Genomic DNA, 11,518 nt, shown 5'->3' on the forward strand with positions numbered 1-11,518 from the left:
GCGAAGAGGGGAAGGAGGATGGATTAGGGGGGCTGTGGCGAGACTGCGAGGGGGAGAAGAGAGAGAGAGGGCCCGGCATCTGTTTCCGGAGACCGAAAACGTCCGACGTTAGACCGACTATAATGTCGCTATAGTTAATCGTTGGGGCGTCAAACGAACTCCGATTGTGATGAAACTTGGCAGGCGGTCTACCTACACTATAACAAGACCGCACGCCAACTCTCATCCCATTCCGAGAACATTTTCCGGCCACTTATAAATAATATTTCGGACATGCCGCGGGCGCGTGCAAGTGTGTCTGGGCTCAGAACGGACAACGGAAGGAACGAGGAGACCAGGACGGATGCAAGTTTTGAAAAACATGATGATGCAATGTATATGATGACATGGCAAGATGCAACACGCAAGCAAATGGCATGGCAACGACAGCGAATAACTGAAAGACACCTGGCACATCGGTCTCGGGGCGTTACAAAGGCGACGACCGAACCTTTACAAACAAGGTTGGGGCAATCTCCACAACTTAATCGGAGGCTCCCAACAAGACCACGAAGCTTCACCACAATGGACTATGGCTCCGTGGTGACCTCAACCGTCTAGGGTGCTCAAACACCCAAGAGTAACAAGATCCGCTAGGGATGAGTGGGGGAATCGAAAATCCCTTGGTGGAAGTGTAGATCGGGGCCTTCTCAACCACTCCCGAGCAAATCAACAAGTTTGATTGGCTAGAGAGATAGATCGGGCGAAAATGGAGCTTGGAGCATTTAATGGAGTTTGAGCAATAAATGTAGCTTGGGGGAGGAAGAGGTAAGTGAGAGAGAAGAAGGGGACTCCCTTTTATAGTGGGGGCAACAATCCCGTTGCCCCCCACCAACCAGCCCCACACAGGGCGGTACTACCGCTGAGAGGGGGCGGTACTACCGCCAGGACAGCGGTACTGCCGCGTCATCCAGCGGTACTGCCACGCTGAGGAGACTAGTAGGGAAAAGACCCAAACGCGGTACTACTGCGGTGGTAGGGGCGGTACTGCCGCGGTGGTAGGGGCGGTACTACCGCTCCTGGAACGGTACTACCGCCTCTACAGCCGCAACTAGTGCCGCAAAACCCGACATGAGAAAAAGACCTCTCGAATCGAGGCGGTAGGAGCCAGACTGACCAGCGGTACTATGGCAGCGGGGTCACGGGCGGTACTATCGCTGTGGAGCGGTACTGCCGCTTGTGACCCTTCGGCCGTACTACCGCAGGCAGTGCGGTACTACCACTAGGGCGACGCGAGAGAGAGAGAATCTCTCAAAGATGCTGAGGACAAGGCGGAGGTGCTAGGCCCCCGGCGGTACTACTGTTGTGGAGCCGCGGACGGTACTACCGCTGTGGAGCGGTACTACCGCTTGGCTCCTCAGCGGTACTACCGCTGGGTGTGCGGTACTACCGCTTGGACCCAGACAAGACAAGGAAGAGAGGAGAGATCTCTTCAATGGAATGGAGATGCACAGAGGGTGAGAAGCTGATGTGTACGTGATGATTTCACCCAAGCAAAACCCCAGCGGACCCCCTCTTGATAGTACGGTGCCCTCTATGCAACTAGTCCACCGAGAAAGAAACGAAAGAGCTACACCGTCTTGAAATACACTCTGAGGGGAAGAAAGCGTCTCGTGCCAGGGGAGAATCTGTGAATTATACAAAGCACAAGATTAGTCCGCAAACATGTTGTCATCAATCACCAAAACTATCTTGAGAGAAATATGCCGTAACACCAGAGTCGCCAGACTGGCCAGGTGGATCTGCACCAGAATCCACGCCAACGGCCTCGCCAGGTGCGGTCGGACGAGATCCAGCGCGCGACTCCTTCGAGCCAACCACGCGGCGTCCCGCGGCTGGGGAGGCGGCCTTCCCCGCCCCGCGCCAACCAGACGTTGACACGCGGCGTCCTGCGGCTGGGTCTCGGTTCCCGACCCAGCCGATCTGCTACAAAAGGCGCGACTTGCGCCGTCCGACAGGCGCTGCCCCGACAGGCGCGAGACCCCGCGTCGATGGCCCGCTCCTGCCATCATGCGCCCATGATGAGCTCCGCGGGGCGGGATCTTCTGTGACTGCAGCAACGTCTGCGTCTTCACCACCCGCCGCAGAAGATCCAGCACGCACAGATCCCGCTGCTGCTGCTGTCTCAGGATCTGCTGTGGGATCGTCTGTGCCACCAACTGCTGCTGCACCATCTCCTCGCCGTACACGTTTGCAAAAAGGAGTAATATAGTCTATTGATTATAAACATGTGACAAAATATGGCATGGTGTGTTCTACAGGTGAGCCAGGTGAGCCGCACATGTTTGAAGCAGCACTAAAAGATGAAAAAGTGGAAGAAGGCTATGAATGAAGAATTTGTAGCATTGCAGAAAAATAAAACGTGGCATTTGGTTCCTCCAAGACAAGGTAAAAATTTTATTGACTGCAAATGGGTATTCAGAATTAAGAGAAAATCTGATGGAACAATTGATCGTTACAAAGCTAGACTCGTTGCAAAGGGCTTTAAACAACGATATGACATAGACTATGAGGACACGTTTAGTCCTGTTGTGAAAGTTGCCACTATTCGTCTTGTTTTGTCCATTGTCGTTTCCAGGGGCTGGAGTCTGAGACAGCTAGACGTGTAGAACGCGTTCCTCCATGGTGTTCTGGAAGAGGAAGTGTACATGAAGCAACCTCCTGGGTTTGTGAACAAAAATAAACCTTCTTATGTGTGCAAACTTGACAAGTCACTGTATGGGTTGAAACAAGCTCCAAGAACATGGTACTCACGCCTCAATCACAAAATGCAAACACTTGGCTTTGCTCCTTCTAAGTCTGACACCTCACTGTTTATTTACAACAAGTACAATACATATATATTTGTACTCATATACGTTGATGATATTATTGTCACGAGTTCATCAGATGAGGCCATTACAGGACTGTTAAAGAATCTCAGCACTGAGTTTGCTCTTAAGGATCTTGGAGACTTGCACTATTTCCTAGGGATTGAGGTAAAGAGACATGAGGATGGACTTCATCTCTCTCAGGAAAAGTATGCAGCAGATCTGGTAAAGAAAGCTAGTCTGCAAGGTTGTAAACCCTCACCCACTCCTTTGTCAAGTTCAGAAAAATTGTCACTTACAGAAGGGCAGCCTCTAAGTCCAGATGATAGTACAAGGTACAGAAGCCTGGTAGGTGCACTTTAATATTTAACACTTACTAGGCCTGATATTTCTTTTGCTGTCAACAAAGTTTGCCAATTCCTCCATGCACCCACCACAGTTCATTTGACTGCTGCAAAACGGATTGTTAGATATGTCAAGAACACTCTTAATGTTGGTCTCAATTTTAGTAAGTCACCATCTACACTTGTCAGTGCCTTTTCAGACTCTGATTGGGCAGGTTGCCTGGATGATAGGCGGTCTACTGGTGGTTTTGCAGTATTTTTTGGTCCCAACTTAATATCGTGGTGTGCAAGAAAGCAAGCTACTGTCTCTAGATCCAGTACAGAGGCAGAATATAAGGCACTGGCAAATGCAACAGCAGAGATTATCTGGCTACAATCCATTTTGAGGAAACTTGGTGTTAGAGGCACTCAACCTTCATGTTTATGGTGTGACAATCTAGGTGCTACCTATCTCTCTGCTAATCCAGTTTTTCATGCCAGGACAAAGCACATTGAGATAGACTTTCACTTTGTGAGAGAAAGGGTTGCCAAGAAGCAACTTGAGATTCGTTTTGTGCACTCCAGAGATCAAATTGCAGATGGGTTCACAAAACCTTTGCCTACTAGAAGCTTTGAAGATTTCAAACATAATCTCAACTTGATGAAGTTGTGATTAAGAAAGGGTGTCAAACAACTTATCAACCTGTCACGTTGGCCTCTCTCTCATGCGCCGCACCAGGAGTCTAGGAGTCCACCAGGAGATAGGCTAGGTAGTTAGTTGATATCTATCTATTGTAACCTACTCTATCCATTCAATAGAACCTGACAGAACAAATACATGCCATCTTTCTGGCGACCTTTGTTGCTACACCCCTACAAGCTTGATGATGTGCCTTGACCTGGCACCAACATACACCATCCAACCCGATGGCCTCGCCAAGCCATCCCACAGAGAGCTGAGAGCACCAACCAGTCTAGCAGACCCTTAGCATGCACCACATGCACACTCTCTAGAATCCGCCACCACCATCTTCCGCCGTCCCATCTTCAGGAGGGGATCAATGCATTGACCTTGCGAGGCCCAACTGCCGTCGACGCCAGACAACGTCACCACCCTGCGTGCATACAGCCACATGCATCCATCGCCGGGACTCAACAGCGCCACGCCGCCAAGACCCACTATGGTCGATGCGGTACATGCAACGCCACTCCACCTTTTGGCCCCTCCAGCCAGCACCTCCTCCAAAACGATGCCCCCAGAAAGGAAAACGGCATCAAAAGCGGTGATATCATCTGATCCGCGAGACCCAGATCTAGACTTTCCCCTGAAGCAGCCCGAGCAAGCTGACACGGACTGCAACGATGACGCCTCGACAAGGAAACGACGTCAAAGACGGCGCTATCCTCCGCCATGGCCGAAGTTGGGATGATTTTCACCGGCATCCGTGCTACCCTGACTCCGCAGCTGACTGCATCCGCGTGGAGCCACGCCGTGAAGATGCACGCAGCCGCCGAAACGTCGGTAGAGGACCTCCAGCCGCACCTCACCGACCCTCCACACGCCGCTGGCTGGCCAAGGGCCACACCACGACGGATCTGAACGGGGATCAGATCCATGACCACCAACCATCGCTTGAGAGCACGCCGGAGACCGATCCCTATTGACCCTCCGGCCATGGAGGCGACCGCTGCCGCCGCCCGACCAGGGGACTCCATCCTGGCTGCCGCGCTCGATGGTCCAGCGACGACCACCCGCCTCCCCGGAGAGGATCTCCCATAGGTGGCCCATGAGACCGCTGGGGATCAAATCCCCGCCGCCCCCATCATGGGCGCTGCGCGGCCTTGTCCGGCAGTGGCCTCCGGGAGTGGCGAGGAGAGAGAGATCGGGAGGAGGGTGGCGGTGGCCGGCTAGGGTCACGGAAAGAGGAGGATCACGGGAGGAAGATGAGATTGGGACTAGGGCGGTGGCGTCTGTCTAGGTTTAAGTTGTCTATCCATTTTATATCTCTCATTTAGGTTTCAGAGATCATGCTTGGTGAAAACTTTGCCCAATTTCTTCATATATCTGTCTGTCTCATTGGATTTTTTCAGGTTCTGAATTATAGTTGCTCACTCGCATCATGTTGCCAAATTGTTGTGTGAAATTAGTATGTGAAATTTTTTCCGCTAAAAGAAGTGCATGAAATATTGTTCTGATCCATGTTGCATACTTTTCACCTGCAGTGCAAGATTTATAGAGAATCATGGTTTCTCAATTGGTGTGGATGATGTCCAACCAGGAGAAAGTTTAAATCAGAAAAAGAAAATAACAATAGATGAAGGGTATGAAAAATGCCATGAGCTTATTACCCTATATTCCAAAGGTGACCTCATACCGCAACCTGGTTGCAACAGAGCTCAAACACTGGAGTCTCAGATATCTTGTGTTCTAAATAATTTAAGAGAAACGGCCGGAGATGTAAGTTAACTAATTAGCTTGTGAATTATCTCTAATCTGAATCTGATCCTTCTTGTTGTATTGCATATAGTATACAAGTTCAAAATATAGTGTCAGTGAAGGATGACCGCCTTTCAGTATTATATTTGTTAAAGAAATTTTGGAAATTATCACAACTTTGCACATGCCAGACCTCCTGAAATTCAAACCTTCCTTTTTTTTATGTGAAAACCTCTTCTCTGTTTCTCTGTTTTTATTAGCTAGGCAGTTTTGTTTTTCCTTGCTTGCTTTTTAGCTTCTATGTTAGGTTGCAGTCACTTGGTGGCTTTGTGTACTTGTCGCCTTATTTAGCGGTTTCTCTAATACAAGGTAACACACTTTAGGTGCGTTTTAGAGGTAAATCATCACAACTATGCAGTGTTACTGAGTTAAATTCTCTTGTATGGATGTTCTCATCACTAGCCTAATTTTAAGTGAGGCTTTAGTGAAAAAATTGATGGATGCATTAATTCAGTCCAGTGACTAACCCAGTATGTCCATTTTGACTTCACCATACTTGTGTATTGAGTGACTTGAGTTGGAACTTATTTTTCAGGATTGTATGAGTACGCTTCACTGGAGGAACAGCCCATTGATTATGTCTCAGTGTGGATCTAAAGGTTCTCCAATCAATATTAGTCAGATGGTTGTATGTGTTGGACAACAATCAGTTGGAGGACGCCGTGCCCCAAACGGTTTTATAGATCGAACACTTCCCCACTTTCCTATTAATTCAAAGACCCCTGCGGTAAGAACAGGTCTTAAAAATATGATTTGCTCAGGCAACCATTTCTTGTGTTGGCTATCCCTAATTCTGTTCCAATAAAAGAAGTTCTGCAAATGTTATGAACATACTGAAACCACACACTGCCATCTTATGTTCTTATGTAACTTCCTAACTGAGCACTCCTTAATTGATATCAGCTCCTTTTCATATGCCATATACTACGACACCTAAAACTTTGCTGAATGGTGAGGCAAAAGTTTGCTTGTTGAGGATGGTCCGTCAATTCTATTGCGTGATATCTTGTAGAAAGGGGACTTTCAGGTCAAGATTAGCTCAGTACCATCACTAAGATGCATAAATTTAAATATCCCATTGACTTTGAGGATGACTTGTACGGCGTGTACATTGGATGATATTTTCGAACATTGTGTTCTCTCGATGATATTGATAAATGTTGCCATTTGTTTTGCAGTAGCGGTAGTATTTTCCATACGCTATTACATGATAGGAAATTTTTAGTCTGAATTATTCTACATGTATATTTATCTCTGTTGCAGCAACTTTTTACCTTCTACTCGTGGCAACTGCCATTTTATTTGTATTCAGTGCATGAAATCAGCATATTTTTACAGTGCAAATGTATGTTCTCTTCGGGTAAGTTATTATTATGTCATTCATTGGCAGGCGAAAGGTTTTGTTGCTAATTCCTTCTATACGGGTTTGACTGCTACTGAGTTTTTCTTCCATACGATGGGTGGACGAGAAGGTCTTGTTGACACAGCGGTATGTCTAAACTTAGACCATCTTTTGGTTCCATACTTGCATGTCTCCAAATTTGTACTCTATCTCAGCTTCTTTTGTTATGGTTGCTTAAATTTGTAATCATAGGTAAAAACAGCAGAAACTGGATATATGTCCCGCAGACTAATGAAGGGTCTTGAAGATCTCTCAGTTTTCTATGATCAGACTGTCCGTAACGCTAGCGGCGGTATTGTTCAGTTTGTCTATGGAGATGATGGTATGGATCCTGTAAAGATGGAAGGAAAAGGTGGTCGTCCCTTAAATTTGGACCAATTGTTTATGAAAGTCATGGTTAGTTTTAACATGCATGAATACTTTCTTAGGTTGACGAAGATAAGGGTTCCTTGTGCTCTGAGCATTGATCGGTGACGATTTAACTTTGTAGGCCACATGTCCGCAAAGGGGACATGACACGTTATCTCCAGAGTTAATCTTGCAAATGTTTAATGATAAGCTCTCCAGACAAGATGCCTCATCTGGTGGTTGTAGCGATAAGTTCAAGGAGATGTTAACAAAATTCTTTGAGGACCGCATCAAAATGCTTAGAAGCACAAGGAGAGCGCTTCAACTAGATGAAGATCGTGTGGGAAAGAGGGACTCTAGCATTGAAGAACGCGTTGCTGCTGATATTTCTGGCATATCCGCGAAACAACTGCAGGTGTGTATAAAATCTTGCATGTACTAAATCATCATTATTTTACCAAACTACTGTAATCTTAAGCACGTCGCCTATGATTGTGTATCTGCAAGATGAAACTAGATTTTGTGCAGTAAAATGTTCCATCAAGTAGATCGTTTTGGTAACGTTATATTGTTGTGGTTATTAAGTGACTGCATTTCTAAAAACATCAAAGCCCTTCGAAAGTCGGCCTGTGGGTAGAAACAGTGGCATTTTATTAAGGTCATGGTCTATAGTTATCTGCACATCTGCAACCTTTAGGACTATCTCATTCTAGTCCACCAAATGCTGACCAATGAGAGCCCTATAAAAGTCGGCCTGTGGGTAGAAACAGTGGCATTCTTGTGACGAACAATTTTAAATAACCAGGGTACAAGGATTTTTTTATCAGTTTGTTTGTGCATTTTGTTCTTCTGTGGTTCTGCTATATGATTATTATATCCTTTTTCCTGGCACAGGTTTTCTTGGACACTTGCTTATCTCGTTATCACTCAAAAATAATCGAAGCAGGAGCATCAATTGGGGCAATTGGGGCACAGAGTATTGGAGAGCCTGGGACCCAAATGACATTGAAAACCTTCCATTTTGCAGGAGTAGCTAGCATGAGTATCCTTCCTTTACTTTGTATTTAAATAAAATGGTATAGTCATTGTGGCATGTTAATGATGCGGAAGTTTATTTTCTGAAACTTATCATTAGGGGGCTACTATGATTTATTATCTAATGAGTATGATAAAAAATTTCAACAATACATACAAAGAAGTTTTATGGTTACTGTTGATATGGTAGGGCTCTATGGCATACAAAATGCAGAAATATAAATATAGGACGTTGAATCTACTACAGTTCAATATCCTTCAAAGATTTGTTTCCTTAAGAACAACAAAGATGTTACTCTTGGAGTTCCCCGCATTAAGGAAATCATCAATGCTGTTAAAAAGATAAGCACACCAATTATCACCACAGAACTTTTGTCTGAGCAGGATGAGTTGTTTGCAGCCAAAGTGAAACGTTCAATTGAGAAAGTAGTGCTGGGTGAGGTAAGTTATTCAGATAATTATATTCTTTTGAATTTGTATATGCACTTAAAGGAAGTTTGTGTGCTTGCATTTTGCTCTGGGTATTGTTAAACATGTCACATAAATTTAGTGCATTCATAGTTACAAAGAATTGTCATTTGACATTCTCCCAGGCATTAAATATACATGCACTTCATCAATCTTTGGGCTTTGCTATGGATGCAAAATCTTCGATTTGTTGTTTGGCTGTCTAGCAAATATATTATAAAAATATTCATGTATGTGTTTTATGAGCTATGTATAGATAATGTTTACAATTTGTTAGTTTAATATAACAAGTCTTGCATTATTATGTGTGAATTTGCATATGTTGGTTTGAGCCGAGATTGTTGAATGTTTTAGTTTGTCTAGTCATGTGCTTTTGCATGAACTCAAAATGAAGAAAAAGATCTGCGCATGCTATATGCCCTGTGCATTTTTTTCTTCGAAAAGGAGGTTGAAACCCCGGCATAACAGATAACTTTTGTAAGGAAGCACTCAACTTGACGACAAACCTTGTTATGTTCAACAGGTGGCAGCAGCCATAAAGATTGTCTTAAAATCAAACCAGCCATATTTGGTTGTTGAACTCGATATGCAGCGCACAGAAGGGTACATGGGAATCTCTTCTGACACTGTGCAGTTTTCAATACTAAATGATCCAAAAATAAAGTTAAAGTCTGAGGTAAACAAAGCTCTGTGGTTGCGTAATGTGCCCAATATTTTCTCTGCAATTGTATTTATGATATATCATATTTACAGCATGTTCGTGTCATCGATGAAGCCAAGTTGAGAATATATCCAACTGGAAAAGATAAGTCCAAACTTCAGCTTGAGCTGCACAATCTCAAATCGATGCTTCCAAAACTGATTGTAAAGGTAAACGAAGTATGACGTAAATTTTCTTCCATTATGATGATGTAGCTGACCTTCCTATTGATCAATGCAGGGCATTTCAAGTGTTGAAAGAGCTGTTGTCAACCCTGTTTTAAGACGCGATGGAACTTTCGACAGATACAACCTGTTGGTTGAAGGGTAAGGATTCTTATTTATTGCTTCTGTAAGTTGTTTATAAGAATCACTGTGACTTCTTCAATGCTAGTCTGAGATGATAATATGCCAACCAAACAATTTTTTATTGCAGAACAAACCTCATGAAAGTTTTGGGTACTCCTGGAGTTGATGCTAAGAGAACAAAAAGTAACCACATTTTGGAAGTGAACAAAACACTTGGAATTGAAGCTGCAAGGAGATCTATCATTGATGAAATTCGGTATACCTTTGAAAATAACAACATGATGATTGATCTGAGACATATGATGCTTCTGGCAGACCTGATGACATACAAGGTTTGTAGAATCATCTTACACTGATCACCATTTTAATCATCCATCCATCTGCCTCAAGGATGATTAATAACTGTGCATATGCTGCCGGTTTCGCAGGGCGAAATTTTGGGCATCACGGCTGGCGGCATCGCGAAGATGAAAAGCAGCGTGCTGATGCTGTCTTCATTCGAGAGAGCTTCGGAGCATCTCTTCAACGCTTTGTACGCTGGTCGCGAGGATCAGATAGAGGGAGTTAGTGAATGCATCATCATGGGCATACCCATGCAACTCGGCACTGGTATCCTCAAAGTCAGGCAAAGGTACGTGTAATGTATTGCCCTCAACTCTCTGTTGCAAAAGAACACCTGTCTAAATTTAATTACTATTTTATTGTTCTTAACCTGTTTTGGACGGCACTGTATTTTCATTGTTATGTGGTGCAATCCTTAACCAAACAGACAAGATTAAATGGGTGGCATTTATTTTCCTTGCAGGCTCCAGGATTTGCCTGAATTCAAGTACCAGCCCGATCCAATTCTACTGTGAGATCGAAGAAGCTTGGATTTGGAGATGCATGACATAGGACTGTACTTTCTTTACAACTCGTTTGACACTCCTCATTTCATGTGGTAGAAACGAAATGAAATCTATGTTAGGATTTCATTTGGTTGAAATGAAAATCCAATTGCAAAAAACTTGTTTGGCTGCTACAAGGATTTGTAAATTGCAATGACTCCCATATCATGATGTTTGGCTGTCATTTTGGCAAGAATTGTTGATAAACCCACACATAGTTTGGCTTCAAAAATTAGATGTATCAAGTTGCGGCACACAATATTTCATATAAGAAGCAGCTCCATAAAGCACAAATCCACATACTGAAATTCAATTACAACTGCAATATCCATCTCCATAAAGCACACAGTCTTGTAAAAGAAAAACAAAGGTTCAAGACTTCAAAGTTAGTACTAAGAAAGGTTTGGAAGACAAAATACTACAACTTGTCATCACAAGTGTATTTTTTCGATAAAGGGTGGATTTTATTGGCTCAAAAAGGACCATCAAGAGGAACAAACCCTAAGAGCACACACCCCGGCCCCTGCATAGCTAGAATGCACATAGCCAACACCAATGCACGCACACAAAAAATACGTCTGGCAAGGAAAAAGAAAAAAAATCCAAAGTGATAAGATCCGTTATAGACAAACTACAACAATCACCATAACCACACCAACGATCTCATGGCACCACACAGATGACGAAGTTCTTCAACAACA

At 44.3% G+C, this 11,518-nt stretch overlaps 1 protein-coding gene and 1 pseudogene across 1 annotated transcript in view; one reads left to right on the plus strand and one right to left on the minus strand.

The window, feature by feature from the left end:
* The window catches only part of LOC125553023 (DNA-directed RNA polymerase III subunit 1-like), a 39,953-nt gene extending 28,952 nt beyond the window's left edge, over positions 1-11,001 (plus strand). The window contains exons 11-23 of the mRNA XM_087515574.1: positions 5,396-5,630; positions 6,205-6,396; positions 7,060-7,158; positions 7,264-7,467; positions 7,562-7,834; positions 8,314-8,461; positions 8,744-8,895; positions 9,446-9,598; positions 9,676-9,792; positions 9,863-9,948; positions 10,058-10,262; positions 10,359-10,561; positions 10,736-11,001. Coding sequence (XP_087371700.1) covers positions 5,396-5,630; positions 6,205-6,396; positions 7,060-7,158; positions 7,264-7,467; positions 7,562-7,834; positions 8,314-8,461; positions 8,744-8,895; positions 9,446-9,598; positions 9,676-9,792; positions 9,863-9,948; positions 10,058-10,262; positions 10,359-10,561; positions 10,736-10,787 — 2,119 coding nt within the window. The 3' untranslated portion in view covers positions 10,788-11,001. The remainder of the gene's footprint in view (positions 1-5,395; positions 5,631-6,204; positions 6,397-7,059; positions 7,159-7,263; positions 7,468-7,561; positions 7,835-8,313; positions 8,462-8,743; positions 8,896-9,445; positions 9,599-9,675; positions 9,793-9,862; positions 9,949-10,057; positions 10,263-10,358; positions 10,562-10,735) is intronic.
* On the minus strand, positions 4,147-5,233 carry LOC147990339 (uncharacterized; annotated as a pseudogene).
* Positions 11,002-11,518: the final 517 nt, after the last annotated feature.

This window comes from Triticum urartu, chromosome 1A (assembly GCF_056163025.1).
Source record: "Triticum urartu cultivar PI428250 chromosome 1A, HENAU_Tu73, whole genome shotgun sequence".
Lineage (NCBI taxonomy): Eukaryota > Viridiplantae > Streptophyta > Magnoliopsida > Poales > Poaceae > Triticum > Triticum urartu.